The following is a 19,828-nucleotide window of genomic DNA, read 5'->3' on the forward strand; positions in this document are numbered from 1 at the left end:
TAGCGGTACTTCAAACCCCAGTGTTTCAGCGAACACAAAGTTCGGTAGCAAATCACACTTACAGTTGCTTTGTTTGAAGTTAAAACAATACAGAACGAAGAAGTAGAAACTCAAAAAATCGTATGGAAATGTTGAGAGGAAGGAGTGCAATGTATAGCCAAAGTTGAGCGTTTTTCAGTTTTGTTGGTGTTTTATCGTTTTTCGTTCGTGTCTTTCTTCAACAGCTGCTGCACATATATATAGCAGCCAGCTATGAAGATGAACGACCCTCCATCCTCCATGGTGGAGCATGCACTAGCTTGTTTGTGGAGCAAGCACTTGGCCATGGTGGGAAGAGCATTAGGCGGCTGCTATTGCAGCTGGTGGTCAATACACGGATTGAAAAATATCCGTTACAAATACGGATAATCTTACGTTAAAATTTACTATTAACAAATAAATTTGGTCCAAAAAATTAATCAATCAATCGATCATTTGACCAAATCCAAATCCGAATTCGAATCCGAATCCGAATCCGAAACCGAAGCCAAAGCCGTAGCCATAGCCGAAGCCGAGCCGAGCGAGCGACGACGACGACGGCGCGAGGCTTGCTTTCTTCTTAACTCTTTAAGAGCTATAAGAAGAGCAATTATATATATACCCACCAAAAATCTTTTCCTCTTCCAATATGGACAATGTCTCATTGTCAAGAGGGGAAAACTTAAAATTTTACTCAAAAATTTCATTTTTCCTCCATTTCTCATTCACCCTCATTTTAAGACTATTTCATCTTAAATAACAAAAACCTCAACAATCCCCCATATGAATGGGGAATAGCTATATCACGGAAGTATGCATGGAAAAACTGTGTGATTTGCAAGCAAGGATTAATCACATCTGGATAAGTAGGTTTCCCTTTGAACTTTTCGTAGTAAACTTATGTCGGATATACTCGGTCAATCGGTAGATTTGATATCTTTGAACCGTCGATCTTTGGTGTATACCTAGACAACCATAAGTCACACAATCAACCATTAATCGTCTTTGGTTCTCATTGTTGTGTTCGTTTCAGCCATGAACACTGCCTGGTTTCATAAGTGCGTCGAGAACTGGCCTTACAAAGTTCTCCTTGAAGCGGCTAACACTTCACACTTACATAGGTGATTCCTAAACGTGTCATCCTGTAGATACACTATTTGATATACCCAGTATCAAATTTAGAAATCATTAAAAGGCCTTAATGCTTTATCCTTGGTACTGAACATTGTCTCATTACGAGAACGGACTAAAATTTTATTTGACAATATTGAACCGTCATTAATGACTTTGTTTGATCTCCTCGAACCTAGATCTTGGGATCTCCAGTCTTCTAGGTAGAGTTACCGCCACAATGACTTGTTCTCGGCCATAGCCCCATTCCCCTTGATGATTTCTCAACTACCTCTCTAGTTCTTTTGTAAGTAGATCCGACACATTATCACTTGACTTTACATAGTCAATCGTGATAATTCCTCTAGAGAGTAATTGCCTAACAGTTTTATGTCTTCGTCGTATATGACGAGATTTACCGTTATACATAATGCTCCCAGCCCTTCCAATTGCCGCTTGACTATCACAATGTATGCATATTGGTGCCAACGGTTTGGGCCAACGCCGGTGTTCGGCTTGTCGATACGTTGGCAGTTACCATCGGAACAACTTGATTTTCGCTTTCAGTCATCATTTTTTCTGTAAAAGAATGACACAAACAAACGTTTAATAAACGTTTTTAAACTGGAGTAAAAATCACGTAGATTTTAATCTCCAACAAAACGCCACGAAGGCTTTACTCTCCAAAACGGGAGTACACAAAATCACAAAAGTTTTAGTTTGCAGAATAATAATAATAACACAAATACAGAAATAAATATTAAATTTCTTAAGATTGTTAGTCCCGCCAATATTGCTGTATTTGTAAATAATAATTCTGCAAAATATAAGTTATCGTAATGAAACAGTAATTAATTCGAGCCCACTGAATTCACAGTGTTTTCTTAAGGAATTTAATCCCCTCCTAGTACCCAAGGTAATGGATTATTTCCTCCCAGGATAGAACGAATCACACACTAGTGTAGCGGTACTTCAAACCCTAGTGTTTCAGCGAACACAAAGTTCGATAGCAAATCACACTTACAGTTGCTTTGTTTGAAGTTAAAACAATGCAGAACGAAGGAGTAGAAACTCAGAAAATCGTATGGAAATGCTGAGAGGAAGGAGTGCAATATATAGCCAAAGTTGAGCGTTTTTCAGTTTTGTTGGTGTTTTATCATTTTTCGTTCATGTCTTTCTTCAACAGCTGCTGCACATATATATAGCAGCCAGTTTTGAAGATGAACGACCCTCCATCCTCCATGGTGGAGCATGCACTAGCTTGTTTGTGGAGCAAGCACTTGGCCATGGTGGGAATTGGAAAATATCTGTTACAAATGCGGATAATCGTACGTTAATATTTACTATTAACAAATAAATTTGGTCCAAAAAATTAATCAATCATTTGACCAAATCCAAATCCAAATTCAAATTCAAATCCCAATCCCAATCCCAATCCGAAGCCGTAGCCGAGCCGAGCGAGCGACGACGACGACGGCGCGAGGCTTGCTTTCTTCTTAACTCTTTAAAAGCTACAAGAAGAGCAATTATATATATACCCACCAAATTTTTTTTCGTCTTCCAATATGGGACAATATCTCATTGTCAAGAGGGGAAAACTTAAAATTTTACTCAAAAATTTCATTTTCCCTCCATTTCCCATTCACCCTCATTTTAAGACTATTTCATCTTAAATAACAAAAACCTCAACAGTTTCTAAAAATCGAATTTAATGCACAGGCAGTAAAACAAGGATTTGTATATAGTGACATTTATTGGGACTTATCCCAATTACTTCTTATTTAACCCCTAGTCAATTATTTTAGTTGTTTTTACACATATTAAGAACTTATTTTTTAATATTAATTAATAATAAAATTGATCATATTAACTTTTACTATCTTTTAAATTTGTTCATTAAGAATATAATAAATACCCAAGACTCTTTTTTCTAAGAACAACTTTGAAAAAAAAATTAATGCCTTCTCGATATCTAAAAAGTTAAATATTATAGACCACAAAAAAGACAAAAAAAAAAAATCAATTAAATTGGACGATACCAAATACAAAAAAATGCATTTTTTTCTGGGAAGGGTGGATTGTAGAATTAGGAAGTAGTGACGTCAAAGCTGAGACTTTTGAAAGGAAAAACAGCGGACGAGAAAAGTTTTGTCAAAATTTGCTTGTGCGATGTCTAACACTTCAAAATTGTTAGGGGAGGGGAAAAAAAAAAAAAAAAAAAATCTCTTGCTGGAAAATGTCCCAATCATACACTTCTACATCAACGTTTTGTCCCTCTCTTTGCAAACTATGGAAAATGTCCCTATCATACACTTCCATTGTTGTCTTATTGTTGTCTTTCATAGTTTACTGGAACTTAACAAATATATGGGTCAAGAAATACAATAAGTTTTGAGGGTATATGTGGGTAAGAGGAGTTAATAATAGCCATCCATTAAGGATGATGCTTCAAAATCTGCAATCCAACTACTGTTTTCTGCTGCTGCTTGTTTCAATCCAATGTTTATTGGTGATAGTCTTTGGTACAGATCACTATAGCAGAGCTGACTTTCCCCCTGGTTTTGTTTTTGGTGCTGGAACTTCTGCCTATCAAGTCAGTTAAAAGATTTCTTCCTTCTTTTTTTTCAATAATCAGTTTGTAATTGATGAATAGTAATTGTTTACTCTTTGATTGGTTATATTTGAGAAAAGGTTGAAGGGGAAGCATTTGAAGATGGAAGGACACCTAGCATTTGGGACACTTTTGCTCATGCTGGTCTGTATGCGCTTCGCATCCTTGACCTCTTTATAGTCCCATTAATCTTGAAATTCAGTAATAGTTTGTCTTACAGCCCAAATCATGGTTCGTATTGTCTGTTTTGGCCTGACCGGTTCTTGGATTTGTCACTTGAGCTATGTCATATCGAGCCCAAAAGCATAAGATACTATGTGAACTTGTACTGTCTTATATAGCACTTCATTTTCTTCTTCGCTAGCGTTTGGATATAGATTTGGTTGAAACTTGAAAAACAAAAATTTGAAGTTGTGTTGAAAAATAATTTGTGGAAGTTGAAATTGTGTTTGTACATGCATTTTATTAGAAAAAAACTTGAAGTTTTGTGAGTGAAAGAAAAAACTTCACCCAAAAGTTGCCCTAAACCAGTTTTTGGGAACTTAGAATTTTTTTTTTCTTTCAAAAACTGATAATATTCTATGAACAAACAGTGTTTTAAAAAAAAATTCAAAAAAAGTAATCAAAATCTATGGCCAAACGGGAGCTTCATTTCCGATGTGGGATTTGCATTAAGTGTCATATACACCCTTTCTTCATAAGCTTGACACCCTAGAAGCATGTCAGTCATTCTCCTAAATCCGCTTTCATCAGCCCCCTTCCATCGTGACTCGTGAGCGTTACATAGTTGTTATGCCGGAGACTTTGTTACATCCTTTTACAATTGCCTGACTGAAATGTCATTTTTTCCATCTACGGTAGTGGAGCAACCAGAAACACAAGTTAAAGGAAATTGAGATTTTAAGGCCATTTTACTCTTCAATAATTTAAAGCATAATCATAATATATGGCTTTGTGAGAAATTTCATCTTTTAACCTCAATAAGTCTTGTCTATTCCATGTATGAGAAGTTGAATGTGTGATAAAGCCAACACATCCTCTTTTTATTTTCTTTCCTAATTTAAGAATATCCCTCATTTATTATAATTCAGTTGCTTCTTGCCAAACTGAAGTTGTTCGGTGATGCACAATCAATCACTGATTATGGTGCAGAAAACTGGCATACTACTACGGAAAGTTGTACATTTATATGTCTGTTTTTGGACAATCATTTATATGTGGAGCACTTCTTTCTTTTAAATTTAGAGTCTATTTATTAGGAAACAAATGCTGTGAGTTAGATTAATGCAGATTGGCATATGATATTTCAAGTTATTGCTTCCAGGTTTTTCTGGTGGAGCCAATGGAGACATAGCATGTGATCTGTACCACAAATACAAGGTGTGTACAATCACTCTGTTTCAATCTGATTCTTTTGAAATCTCCCCCCTCCCCCCGACTGCTATGAAGTAACACGGTATAACAAATTTCAGTGCCATCAGCAGTTAAAGGAGAGAGTAGTTTGCATGTAAGTTTAATTGACATCAAAGCTAAAATGGACAAGTACAACAAGCAATTATAGATGAAGAATCAGTAGCACACTGATTTCCTTGAAAAGCAACTGAGAGAACTGTTCAGTTTCATTCTTAGGATTTAGAATCAATTGAACTTCTTACAAGTTCCTATCTTCCATTCTCTTAACAACATGCCAAAAAAAGCATTTAACTAAGCCTCTGCCTCTTTAAGCCTTACTCTTGAATCTTATTTGCTTAAGCTTCTTAAAATTGATCTTACATAGTTAAGTCCTTCGCACAATAGCATAATCTTAGGTTCGGGGTAGTGTCTTTGTTATTTTTAGTTTATGTGACCAGGAGGTCACGTGTTCGAGCCGTGGAAACAGCCTCTTGCAGAAATGCAGGGTAAGGCTGCGTACGATAGACCCTTGTGGTCCGGCCCTTCCCTGAACCTCGCGCTAGCGGGAGCTTAGTGCACCGGGCTGCCCATTTTGGTCTTCAAGAAATGGTTTGTTCTTTACGTCTTGTAAAAAGTTGGTAGCACTTAAGTTCAATCAGTTTTTTCCTAAAGAAAGGGATTTTGAGTTCATCAAATTTCCGTGGCAGGAAGATGTCCTATTTATGGTCGACACAGGCTTAGAAGCCTACAGGTTCTCTATTTCATGGTCTAGACTTATTCCTGGTAGGTTTAGCCCCTTGATACTACTTGAAAACACCTCACGTTATTCTCTTATTTCCATCCCCTTTGATGCCGTGTTTGTTCTCTTTCCAGGTGGAAGAGGACCTATAAATCCAAAGGGTTTACAGTTTTACAACAATTACATTGATGAACTTATCAGCCACGGTCATACCAAATTTCTTGGCAATTTCAGTACTTTTTGTCGATTACACATATAGAGAAAAAAGAAAAGCAAAAAACTGCACTTCGAGATTCCTCTGAAGAGTGTATTAAAAGTGTTTCATATCTTTTAATATTGCAGGTATTCAACCACATGTTACACTATTTCACAGTGATCTACCGCAGGTACTTGAAGATGAATACGGGGGATGGTTAAGCCGAAAGATTGTGTATGTCTATAGCTTATTTTTAACCTGTTTACTCATATATCAGTTTTAGTATCAGTCCATCAGATACGATTAACTTCAACAGTAGAATTTGATATCGACTTTAGGAAGGACTTCACTGCATATGCAGAGGTATGCTTCAAGGAATTTGGTGACCGGGTGATGTATTGGACCACCATTAACGAGGCCAATATATTTGCGATCGGAGGTTATGATATTGGCATCACTCCTCCGGGACGCTGTTCTCCACCTTTTGGAGTTAATTGCTCTAGAGGGAATTCGTCTACTGAGCCTTATATTGTTGTTCATAACATGTTACTTGCACATTCATCTGCAATGAAATTGTACAGGAGAAATTACAAGGTAAGATTCAAAGATTTCAATATAGAAGCAATCTGGTCACTTAAATAACTTTCATCCGTATAATTATTGAAGTTTCAATGATTTAATGTTTTGGTTTTTTATTGTTCTGAGGCTATAGTATGAACATTCCCTATTTTTCTTATAGTTTGATCAATTTTCACCAATTTAGAGGGGAATTTTATCACCTCATGTTCCTTCTATTTGGAGGATGTTGGTTATGCTATAAAGGGTGATTGGGTAATAAGTTTGATAAATAATAATTTATCTAACATTTGTATGTATTTATTTAAATTTAGCAAATAAGAAAATATTCATTTCGTTCCCGTTAGTACTATGTGCGACACACATGTGCAAACTAGTTTAGATAGCAAGTTAGTTTGTAATCTTGGATGTTTGGCATTGTATGGCTTAAGTGCTTTGAGGAAAACTTCTTTCCTTCTTCTCTACTCCTGTTTCTTTGATGAAAGTACTGGTCTTTGTGGTCATGTAAGTATATCCTTTCTCATTTCCAGTCCCTTCTACTACTTGTGAGTGAACAAATTTACTTTAAGACGTGCTTACTAATGACAGCAAAATTTTGCAATGCAGTCCACCCAACATGGTCTCGTGGGATTTAATATATATGGTTTATGGTGTGTACCTTACACAAATTCAAGGGCTGATGTAAATGCAGCAGAAAGAGCCAATGAATTTTATACTGGTTGGTGAGTTTTTGAATTTCATTGACTGATTAGAAGTATATCTTTCTGACAGGTAAACTCTTGCCTAGCAGGCATATCAATATTACACTTTTTTAAAGGACATAATTAAGTATATAAACACATGCCCCCAAGGCTTTCATCTAGTGGTAAGAGCTCAGCGGGTGATGTGTGGGTTAGGGGTACATCACGTATGTGAACCAACCAACTGACAAAAGCTTGATATTTAGGTGGAGAAGGGTAGAGGGACGTGCCCATTACCGAGTTTCAAACCATGCGTCAGTTATAAAAAAAAGTATATGAAAATGTGCTATCTAATAATTTAAACTTTTAGATAAGATGATTACGCAATTCAATATGGTACAAAGCAGACAGAAGTATTGAGCTCAAGTTCGTCCTCTCCTATTATAAATAAATAAAAATTCACAAAAAGAATCAGACCCTAACGTAAGGAGCATGTTGATGACCTAAGTATATAAAAATGTGCTCTCTCTAACAACTTATGCTTTTAGATGAGATGGGCTTACAACTCAATCTTTTTATCCTGTATTTGCAAGTAATATGTTTGTTTACCATATTCTCCTGTTCCAACTTTGGCTGCAGGATAATGAATCCTTTAATATTTGGAGACTATCCCTCTGTAATGAAGAAGGCTGCTGGGACAAGGATTCCAAGCTTCACCAAATATGAAGCTAAGCTAGTTATGGGCTCAGTTGATTTCATTGGCCTAAACCACTACACAACAGCATCTGTTAAGGACAGGTCTTCCAGCATTGAAAAGCATAGCAGGGACTTTAGTGCTGACATAGAAGCAGATATCTCACGTATGAAATCCTGTGCTAACTAAGATTGTATTTGGTATGACGTAGTGGTGGCAAAATGGATAAAAAAATCAGTTATCAACCCATATTATCCACTAAAAAATGGGTTGGATATGAACTTTTTAAAAACGGGTCAAATATGGATAAGAACCATATTATCTGCTTAGAAAATGGATAACTAATGAGTTTGACTTTTACATTTGTAAAGACTCAAATTTTGGGTTCTTCAAGTTTGGGAGAATAAGAATTCTTTCCAAAGTGATCATATTCAACAAGCCATGGATAATATGGATATCCATATTATCCGTCAGTTAACCCGTTTTCTATCCGTATTAAATATGGTTCGGGTCGGATATTTTATCCGTTTTTGCATTACCCATTTTCGACCCGCCCATATCCGATCCGACCTGCCAGTTTGCCACCCCTAGTGGAAGCCACTGTTTCAGAAAGTATTTTTTGGAAAATGATTTATTTTTGGAAAAAGTTTTTCGGTGTTTGGTTGGTTGGAGAACAGAAGTATTTTTCTGGAAAAAAAGAACATTTATTAAAGATTGATAAAATTAATAGCAAATTTGAGTACTGTTTTTGATGAAACTTTTGAGTATTAAAGTTGGTAATAATGTTTAAATGTTGGTCAAAGCAGTAATATTAAGTTAGGAGTTAAGATAGTTGTGAAGGAGAACGACTTCCGCCCGAAGGTGAGGAAAGTCATTTCATTTTTCCCCCAGAAAATGTTTTCTCCAAAAAATATTTTTCTCAACCAAACACTAGAAAATAAGAATATTTTCCGTCATGCCAAACACACCCTAAATAAAGATCACTCTCTCATATTTTAACCGTTTGCTAACTCAGTTTCATCTGGATGTTTATCCGACTTCATTCAAATTATCTCTTGCATAGTTTATTATTTTATCTGCTTATGATGGATTAGGTGATATCAGTGAGCTCTCTAATTTTACCTTTTATGGGTTTCTGCAGTCGGGGCATTGGCAGCAGATCAGGTGAGGCCTCTAACATAAGTTCTTATGTGATGTTTTCAAGATTTACACATTCTGTCACTTAAACATTGTTTGACTTTAGTATCCAGTTATACCTTCTGGTCTTTATGAATTTCTGGAGTACTTAAAAGAAGCTTATGGCAACCCGCCGATTTACATTCAGGAAAATGGTGCGTCCTCTCCAATCACGTCCTCTCTTTTGATTTTATGCTTTTGCATGCAATTTGTGGGTTCTTACACCTGTGTGCTCTAGCAATGTTTTGCCTTATTCAGTAAATATATATAGAGGCTGATGCCTACTCAGTGGCGGAGCCACATTGAAGCAAGGGGTAAGTCCTTCGCCGGAAAATTACACTATTTTTCTAGATAATTTTTTATTTTATTTTATGTATATTTGCTATGCTTTGACTCCCCTTGACTTTTCGATATATTTAATTATTTATATTTTGACATCCCTTGATGAAAATTCTGGATCCGTCACTGTGCCTACTATAAGCCAAATTTGTCCCTACAACCTGGAAACTTCAACCACTACGGACAATCTACTCAAAGTAAAGCATGTATAACCTGGTTTCACTTCTAGCCTGTTTGGCCAGCATAGGAAAACTACTACTAGTGCTTATTTTGGAGAGTCAGGGTATTTGGACAAGCTTTTGTGAAAGATAAGTGTTTTTAAGTAGTAGAAGAGGCTATTTTCTGCTGTGTGGAAGAAGCTAAGAGCGTGTTTGGAAAGCCATCTACGAATTGGATTTGGATAATTGGGTGTAATTACACAGTTTGGCATGTTTGTCTTACTTGGTAAGCATGGAATTGCGTGTAATTTGAGAGGCGTAATTACACTCTCCAATTCTCAAGGGGAGGTGAGAATTGGTGGTAATTACAAGGTTACTTTTTAATTTCTTTCCTTTTTGTTTTTATTTTAATTTATTTTCTTTATAACTTTTTATTTCCATTATTTTAATTTTTTGTTTAGTTTTACTTTTAAATTTCTTTTTTAATTTTAATATTGTGATTCCATATAATTGCTCGTATATTTTATTTCTTATTTATTTTATTTTCTTCATTTAGCGTAACTGCATTATTATTCTAGTTTTTGAAACTACATCTCCTAATAATAGAAATAATGAGTCATTAACAAACGTGCCATATAATGAGTGATGTCATTAAAGTAAAATTTCGTTGTTGAATGAGGTTATAAACTTATTATGTTTCCTAATCTTAAGTTGTATTGGAACTTATTTTTATTATGTTGGAATTTGACATATGTTAAACTATTTTTTTTTTTTTTGGAGTTTGAAATTATGATATATTTATGGTTCTAATTTACTTGTTTTAATAGTATTGACTTGTTAATCATGTTGTTCATTTTTAGTTAGAATTGATAGATTAGTTTTGTCAAACATATGAATGATGTTATGACATATATTTATAAATGTTAATTTATTTTATCAAACATGAAATCCATGATGTTCTTACAAAACGTATGTTTTTAGTTTTTATAATTAATTAAACTATATATTATTAATTTGGAAAATATATATCAATTATTTTTACAATATTAGTTATAAATATATGATTACTAATTAATTTATATTCAAGAAAAAATATGCATCTTAAATACCAATCTATTATCATTTATACTTATAAAAAATCATTTATAGGCATATATTTATTATATTAACTTTTAAGTTTTGATAATTACTTCATTTAAAATTTAATCTAACTGTGTAATTACACTTGTGCAAACAAACAATACGCTTGTAATTACAATATAATTACGTTATGACAAACAAACAAGTCGTCGTAATTACTTTGTTGTGTAATTACTATCCTAGTAATTACACCAATTCTAATTACCAGGTGGCTTTCCAAACAGACCCTAAATAATGTAGCTTCTCTTTAGAAGTAGAAACAAAAGTTGTTTTTTACTTGTTATCATTACAAAAATACCTTTACGAAAATTTATATTACCAAACTATCCCAACCATACGGTCAAACACAAACCTCATGAATTATCGTCAACAAATCTGTGATCAAAGTCCCATAAATATGCTTTCTCTCTCTCTACTTTTTGATTTTATTTTTTACTTTTAATTAAAAGAAATTGAATATGTTAATTAAAACCTCTCATAAAAAAAATTCAAATCATTTATCTATTTAAATAAAACTAATTGTACAACAAATCTCTACATGTCTTTGTTTTAATTTGATACTCTAAAGCACTTTCGGAAAGATACCCAAACTACTTTTCTTAAACTCCTTTCGACAAAAGTACTTTTCAAAATAAGCAAATTTTTAAAGGATCTTCAAACAGTCATTTTCAAATAGCGATCTCTTCATCTATGTTTCCTAGGAACACAACTTCCATTATTTTTTACTAAGTCAGAACAGGAAACTGTATCCATATCTTTCTATTTTCAAGAACTTGGTGATTATATGATGATCTTGGAAGCTTGATCTCCCTCAGATTACAACCTCTCAACATTTCAGCACCCTGTAACCCAACCCCCCCCCCCCCCCCAAGCAGCCCACTTACTGTTGTGGGGTACTCTGGAAAAATATGATGAAGTTTGAAGTTGCAATGTCTGCTATACTGTAGTTTCCTCTGAATTCCAAATGTAAGATTTCAGGATGTTAGCATAATCTTGCGACTTTCTTCAAATTCCTGAAGTGAAAAGTGTTTGAGATGGTTAATGATTTGTTTTAGCAGGTCAAAAGACTCGGCGTAATGGTACACTAAATGACACAGCAAGAATAGAATATTTGCATGCCTACATTGGGAGTGTTCTTGACGCTGTAAGGTAAACCTCTTATAACAAAGTTATTGACTGTAATGCAGGCAGAGAGAGAGAGCTCTGAATCGTATCTTTGATGTTATCTTTGGAAGAGATGAAAGGTCAAGCTTATTTGCCTCTTGTAAATTTGGCAAAACACTTTCCAAGAACTGAACAAATCAGAAAGTTATACACTCTTGCAAGTTAAAATGTTGAGACAACTATCTTAATCATGTTGGGTAGGATTTAAATTACATACATTGGCCTTGTAAAGATATTTTACGCGATCAGTGTAGTGTTGTCATTTTTATTAGTTTACAAATTAAGGCTCGTCATAAGAACTTACCTGTACCTTATAAGTGACCTGATTTGTGTAAATACTTTTTACACCATCAATGCATAGACTTAAAATCTTTATTTTATTTGTTTGCACTGTGGCAACAGGCAGGCGCCTTAATTGCTAATTCAGCAAGTTAATTGGTTAAGAGCATAACTTTTTCCTTTTCTTAATCATTTTTCAAGTTGATGTAGACTAAGCCTTTCTCATGTGCACTTGGCTAAAAAGCTTTTCTTTTGTTCACTCTACCTATATAATGCAGGAATGGATCGGATACAAGAGGGTATTTCGCCTGGTCCTTCTTAGATGGTTTGGAGTTACTTGGTGGCTATGGACCGAGCTATGGCCTCTACTATGTAGATTTGGATGACAAAGAATTAACAAGGTATCCAAAACTTTCCGCATACTGGTACGCCAACTTCTTAAAGGGAAAAAGCTCCATTACCAGTGCAGCTTCCAAGTAGGGGAAGCTTCCTATCTACAAATCCTAGTTTTGTTACTAAATATAATTGGTTCTTCTGTAATACGGTTTTATCTGCACAAGATGCTAGATATTTGTCAACCCTTCTCAAATAATATGATTATACCTGCACAAAATTCTCCATTCTGTATCTGTGAGTGATAAATGTGGAAAGAAAATCAATACTCCTTTTCATGAAACCCCACAGATTGTCAACTTCTGTCTTGATCATTTCATAGGCACAAGGAGCATATCTGTCTCAGGCTTAGCACTTAAGCTACTCTAGTAGTCTTGAGCCTTAAAGATCAATTATAAATCACAAGTGTCTCAGGCTTTAACCTTTGGCCACTTGACATCTTCACAATATGCATTGGGCACCAAAACAATCCTGCAGGATATTGGAGGACAAATTATTTTCAGGAGTTCTCCTAAGGATAAAAATGGGGGGAAGGGTGGGCGGACTTGGGGCTGGGAGCCTTCCCTCGATACAATTTTACTCTACCCACCCAGAAAATACATATCTGCACTCAGTGTTTGCATCAATTTTAATGCATATTAATTATGGTTAAGTTTTAAAGGTTAATGTGCAAACACATGATATACATATATTGTTCTGGTCAAAACACCAGCTGCTGATAATCTTCTTTTTTTAAAAGCCACCTTAGATATTATGATTTGGTAGGAAACGAGTCACGGACCATATCTTGGGAAGAACATATTGAGGTGACGAACAACCTCTTTCTATCTCTTAGAACTCTATGTCGAAGTTCATTAAAGCAATTTTTAGAAGAAAAAAAATTGTAAAATAAAACTTGCTTGGATGATATTAATTTTTTCAGAAGTTTTACAAATATTCCCCCCCCCCCCCCCCCCCCCAAAAAAAAAAAGTCTTGGAAAGAGTTCTAAGCTTTACGAAAAACCACCTTGTATTAGACACGCTATTACTAAAGAATTTTCAAATGGCCTTTCATATTCTCAAAAAAAAAAAAATGGTAAGGAAATATCTAACGTAGGTAGGAACTTTACAAATTAGCAAGTGTATTCATTCACCTAAAAAGATATTGAAGGGGCAGTGCTTAGCTTGCTTTTCTTTTGGCTAAAGTTTTGGTCATATTGTTAATTTAATGTGTGCTTAACTCATTTGGTCGGTGAAGGAGACTTTTTCTTGCAATTTGCAGTTACTGTGGATTGAATTAAAAAACAATTGCGCGGCGTGGCCTCGCATGGGGCTGGTTTTAGTGGGAATATCTCTAAATTGGTGGTATTTAAAAAATAGCTACGCATCCTCTCTGTTGTGTAGCTTCAACTAAGATCTACCAATGGTAAGATTCTTTACTAAATGCTATATAGTAATATAATATTTATTGCTAAAGTTCTATCATTTTGTCATACTGTTATGTATCAAATTATAATTTTGAAAAATAATTTGTTGAATAACACAAATAAATTATACCAATCACGTAGATTTTGATGAATAATTTAACAGATAGGCCGCTTGCAGATAACACAAAGTCGTACTAATCTGGTACAAGTAGACTTTGATGAATAATTTAAAAGATTGCTGCTGCATTTTCTTCTCCAATTTGCATCTCGTTCACTACATTACCGAAAGTTTTCACATATTCCGCTAAAATCAGCCTTTATGGGGGTTATTCCTGTCAATCTCCCTTGAATTAGTCAATGGCTTTTCGAGGTATCTTCCTCTTGTTTATCACCAAAAAAGGACATAAATTTGGAAAGAGAAATAATAAAATAAAAAAAGGAAAATAAGAGCCAAAAAAAAAAAAAAAAAAAGAAAAGAGAGAAGAAGAAGAAGATGAAACCAAATCAAACCCGAATCCTCAAGTGCAAACTTATTAAAAGATGGACAGAAACTGAAACTACAGAGTCAAATAAACTACTACTATAGTTTAACTTTTGACAAGAGTAATGACACAATTTAGGATAGTGTATTAGGTAAAGTTGTGGGTTCTAGTCTCATTTTCACCGATTAATAAAATATTATTATTTACACAATTTAACACCTACTATAAATAAGGGGAAAAAAGAGTTTGGAATATGTACTACCACATCAAGTAAAACTCATGAGTTTGAATTTTACTGTTACTCAGAAATAAAATATCATCGTTCAGACAATTCGATAAAGCTTATGCGTGACATTGGGACGTTAAAAAACTCATGAATCGGAGCTTACTAGTCATGTCTAATTGATTGTATAAATTGAAGAAGATGTGATTAAAAAGACTATTTTGGAAAAACAGAATTGGGATGCACTAAGTTTGGTAGACTTCCCACAAACAATGGTCTATTTAGTATGTAGTAGAATATAATGGTGTAGTGCAGGCCATTAACTATAGACCATGATGAAAATGTAGAAAGTGACAAAAAGAGCAATTTTCACCACTACAATATTGTAAAGTGTTGCCTTTCAACCACCCATATCAGGATCTCACCTGCCTTTCACCTTTCTTCTGCTCATGATATCTATAATTCGTATTCAAACTTTTTAACGGCTTTCACGACGGAAGAAATGTGTAGAAATTCATAACCAACTGTTGTGCCAATAAATTATTGAGTTTTCTCTTTCTGAAAAGAATCATTGCCTCATTATGGATCAAATAATGGTGTTTGCTCTTTATTATACTTCATATAATCAGATCGTACTGATCTCGGATCCAATAACCTTGTCTCACTTAGTATAAGCTGCTCAGGCAATAAGCCACCTCAGACATGACAAAAAGTCTCATATGACGCCACAATGATCTAATAAGCCACAGACTCAATTGCGATACATAAGAAAAATGAACCGTGGAAAGGATTACTCAACCCACGTGACTAATTAGACAACTGAAAAGGTGTCATGAACCTTCCTCAGAAAAACGGGATACAAAACACACAAAATAGAATATAGGTGACTCCACAAAGCTTTTATCCCTTAAGCTTTTAAGACCATCAATTTCAAAAGTCTTTTTTTTTTTTTTTTTCTTAAACTCCGTGTCGAATCAAACTATGATTGAAATCGGAAGAGTAGAAAGGTTAAAAGGCAGGCGAGATCCTGATATGGGTGGTTGAAAATAACACTTTTTCACTTTCTACATTTTCATCATGGTCTATATAGTTAATGGCCTACACTACACCATTATATTCTACGTACTAAACAGACCATTGTTTGTGGGAAGTCTACCAAACTTAGTGCATCCCAATTCTGTTTTTCCAAAATAGTCTTTTTAATCACATTTTCTTCAATTTATACAATCAATTAGACATGATTAATAAGCTCTGTCACACCCCTTTTATGCCCCCAAAAATAATGTGTGCATTATTGTGGATGGTGGGTTAAAGAGTTTCTCCAATTAAAATGACAAACTTGAATAGGGATTATTTTATTTATAGAGTCGCCACTTGGAATTAATATTTTTTTTTGGGTGTTCCAAGTCACCTTTTGTTTGAATCCCTAGTCAAAGGAAGATTTGACTCTTTTATTATTGGTCTGCAAAACAAAGTCCGGGTAAGAAATTCTGTTGACCGGGAAGAAGGTGTAAGGCATTCCCCGAGTCCCGTGGTTCTAGCACGGTCGCTTTATTGACTAAAATTGGCTTGAATTAATTTTGGACAAACTGTGATTTATTGATTTTCATATTTTATCTATGTCCGCTTTTATTATTAAAATATAAAATTATCTTTGAAACAAATCGTGTGTGTGAATTTATTTTATTTATTGTGCCAAAATCATATCACGAGTACGTGTACACAACTAATAACACTTTATTAATTATTAAGATTGTTTTGTCAAAATTGCGTGAATGCATACCTTAATTTATTTTGAGAATCATAATCATGTCACGTGAACGTGTACATAATCATGACAATAAATTATAAGCACGCCTAAAGCAACTATGCATGTTGAGTTATTCCCAAATTAAAAAATTTAAGCATTAAAAGTCTATCACTTTTCAATTCTACAGTCACTAATGTTCATTCAAAAAACCAATTCTAACTTTATTTTAAATCAAGCATAAAAATAATTCTTAAAGAGAGAAGTCTTTTGGCCCAAGAATCTAAAATTGCCTTTTTCTAAATATCTCTTCTTTTGTCATCAAAATTTTCTATCTTCCTTTCAAGTTATTAAACAAACAGAAGCAATTCGATTATTCGAATATCCCATGTCCAACTCCAAATAAATAACTGTGAGCTCATTTAGTAACTTAACTTATTTTATGAGACAAATCGTATTCAACAATCAGTAATCTTTAAGGCATGCTAACACACATTAATATATGGCAACATTCAAGGATTTTCAAACAGAACAAGAAAACACTTTTATAAAATATTTATCCACTAATAGAATAGTATAAAAATAAAAGTAATTAAGGAACTGGACCTTTTGTGAAGCCAAAATTGATTTTCCAATTGATTAATAACGAAAACTCCTTCAACAAAGTTGTACCACAGATACAAATGTCGGACAAGAGCTTCGAGCTAATGAATCCAATCGACCGGACAAGGCGGCGACCAAAATGAGCAACAAATAAGCTCAACCAACAGGAACCTTCAGCCGAAGAATTCCCACGTCGACCTCGATGGACTCGATCCCTTCACTGACCCGTAGAGAGACTGTTGTGAGGGCGGACACGTTGAGATTTCATGATATTTTGGACTGGTTTCGGAACTGGGGTTTCATGGCTGCATTTTCAGCTGTTTTTGGGCTGGAAAACAGAGTTGCTTCTTGCTGGGTTTTAGAGCTAATTTTGGGACTTTTTTTTTTTTTTTTTGGTACTAAGTGCTTTTGGGTATGTGTATTTTCAGAGATGTGAATCTGTGTGTTTTCGCCGTGAGAATGAAATTCGTCCGGGTAAAAATGAGATCGTCCGGTTCTTTTTCAAGGGGGAGGGATTCGTTCCTTCTTCTTTTGTGAATAGGGAAGATGTGGGGGGTTGTGAGTGGGGAAGCATGTGGGGACAAAGCATGGGGGGACAAAGCAAGCATGGGGGGACAAAACATGGGGGACAAAGCATAAAACATGGGGGACAAGTATGGGGGACAAGCATGGGGGACAAAAGAAAATGGAGTGGGGACACGCCTGGGAAGAAGGGAGCGGGAAATATTCAAGCACGGTAAAAAATTAAGTGCTCACAGCATGCCCCTCTTTGCTCGGAAATATTAAAATTTTTCAGGCAAAGATAAAGTGAGCTGTGTGACTAAGTTTTGACCATATCGTTACTCAAAAGAGGAAGAAAATAAAAGAAAAAGGTACAACCGAGTCCTGGTTTTGGACTGCCTACATATCCCGGGTTATAAGGGAATCAGGTCACGTGTAGTTCAAGGATAGTGATGGAATGATGAATTGGAGTGTCGAGTGAGGTTCTGTCGAGGCTCCGGTCTGTGGTCTTGCTATTACATCAAAATTGAAAGAAACTAAACAAGCCTATCAACTATGAGTTACAAGATTCCTATCTACAAATCTTTTGAAGCTTGATTTTGAATTTTGACTGGTTGTTCATTCAAACTCTGATTTGAACCTTGATGCTTGCTAGCTGTAGGTGCTAATTCATTCTTCTACGGCTTCTTCTGAGCAAAACGGGAAATGTGAAGCTCGTAACTTCAGTCAGGTTTTGAGCAGTCCATATCCTTTCCATCTGCTTCTGCATTTGGATTCACTTTCTTTTCCTTTTCTTTTCTTTATTTTGGATTGAGACTTTTCTTTTGTTCATCTCAAACCATGTGCCTCAAGGTAAAACCTGCTCAGACATCACAACAAACAAACGAACGAAATTTTTCTGTCCCAGTTTTCACTAGAAAAATTTCGTGAGTTATTGTAACAAAAATTCTAAACTACTTCTTTATTGAAAAAAAATAAAAGAACAGGAATGGTGTACCCTGAAAAGGTCATGATCCCAAAAGAATGTCTCAACTAAGTATTGGTGTACCTTATGTCGGGAAAATGTGGAAAGGGAATGGGATACCCTATATTGGCAATGATATCAGGGAGTAGTGTACCATGCATTTAAGCTCAAATCAACTAGGGAATGAAGTATCCTATATTGGAGAACACAGCTAGGGATTGGTGTAACCTATACTGGTAAGGAGATCGGGGATTGGTGTACCCTATACTAAAAAGGAAATGTAACCAGGGGTTGGTGCCATGTATTACTGAAAAGGAAATGTAACCAGGGGTTGGTGCCCTATATTACTGGAAAAAAGAATGTTGAATCCCATTGGTGAAAAAGTTCTACCTAGGTTAAACTATGAAAAACAAAACTGGACAAAGAGTACTTCTACCCGGAAATATGAGCTGGATCCCCCTAGGCGAAACGATTCTACCTGAGTTAAGCTACGTAAAACATTCTGAGCGAATAGTACTTTTACCCGAAACTATGATCTGGATCCCCCTAGGCGAAAAGGCTCTACCTAGGTTAAGCTACGAAAAACAACCTGGGCGAAGAGTACTTCTACCCGGAACTGTGAGCTGGATCCCCCTAGGCAAAAAGGTTCTACCCGGAACTACGAAAAACAACGTGGGCGAAGAGTACTTCTACCCGAAACTATGAGCTGGATCCCCCTAGGTGAAAAGGTTCTACCTTGGTTAAGCTACAAAAAATAACCTGAGCGAAGAGTACTTCTACCCGGAACTATGTGCTGGATCCCCCTAGGCGAAAAAGTTCTACCTGGGTTAAGCAACGAAAAAATAACCTGGGCGAAAAGTACTTCTACCCGGAACTGTGAGCTGGATCCCCCTAGGCAAAAAGGTTCTACCTGGGTTAAGCTATGTAAAACAACCTGAGCGAAGAGTACTTCTACCCGGAACTATGAGCTGGATCCCCCTAGGTGAAAAGGTTCTACCTGGGTTAAGCTACAAAAAACAACGTGGGCGAAGAGTACTTCTACCCGAAACTATGAGCTGGATCCCCCTAGGTGAAAAGGTTCTACCTGGGTTAAGCAACGAAAAATAACCTGGGTGAAAAGTACTTCTACCCGAAACTGTGAGCTGGATCCCCCTAGGCAAAAAGGTTCTACCTGGGTTAAGCTATGTAAAACAACCTGAGCAAAGAGTACTTCTACCCGGAACTATGAGCTGGATCC

General features: G+C 35.5%; 1 protein-coding gene across 8 annotated transcripts; it reads left to right on the forward strand.

Moving 5' to 3' along the window:
• The first annotated feature begins 3,295 nt into the window (after positions 1-3,295).
• Positions 3,296-12,948, forward strand: LOC104093647 (beta-glucosidase 11). Of its 8 annotated transcripts, none has more exons than XR_011411891.1 (15): positions 3,304-3,721; positions 3,820-3,883; positions 5,064-5,119; positions 5,839-5,914; positions 6,005-6,076; positions 6,213-6,300; positions 6,405-6,660; positions 7,249-7,364; positions 7,962-8,182; positions 9,158-9,180; positions 9,260-9,347; positions 9,431-9,506; positions 11,645-11,795; positions 11,885-11,978; positions 12,551-12,629. XR_011411891.1 is itself a non-coding variant. In XM_009599424.4 (13 exons), exons 1-13 carry the CDS (start codon positions 3,530-3,532, stop codon positions 12,750-12,752), a joined length of 1,548 nt encoding a protein of 515 aa, XP_009597719.1. In that variant the 5' UTR covers positions 3,304-3,529; the 3' UTR covers positions 12,753-12,948. The 8 variants fall into 8 exon arrangements, 2 of the variants coding, with proteins under 2 accessions (XP_009597719.1, XP_009597720.1); XR_011411894.1 differs by having other exon boundaries at positions 3,305-3,721; positions 9,451-9,506; XR_011411890.1 differs by lacking the exon at positions 9,431-9,506 and having other exon boundaries at positions 3,296-3,721.
• The last annotated feature ends 6,880 nt before the right edge of the window (positions 12,949-19,828 follow it).

Source organism: Nicotiana tomentosiformis, chromosome 1 (assembly GCF_000390325.3).
Source record: "Nicotiana tomentosiformis chromosome 1, ASM39032v3, whole genome shotgun sequence".
Taxonomy (NCBI): domain Eukaryota; kingdom Viridiplantae; phylum Streptophyta; class Magnoliopsida; order Solanales; family Solanaceae; genus Nicotiana; species Nicotiana tomentosiformis.

Excerpts from the sequence above, each read along its gene's own strand:
- LOC104093647 (XM_009599424.4), top strand. The coding sequence starts at position 3,530 with ATGTGGGTAAGAGGAGTTAATAATAGCCATCCATTAAGGATGATGCTT. Across the intron at positions 5,915-6,004 it reads ATGGTCTAGACTTATTCCTG|GTGGAAGAGGACCTATAAAT; the intron begins GTAGGTTTAGCC and ends TTCTCTTTCCAG. Across the intron at positions 6,661-7,248 it reads TGTACAGGAGAAATTACAAG|TCCACCCAACATGGTCTCGT; the intron begins GTAAGATTCAAA and ends TTTGCAATGCAG.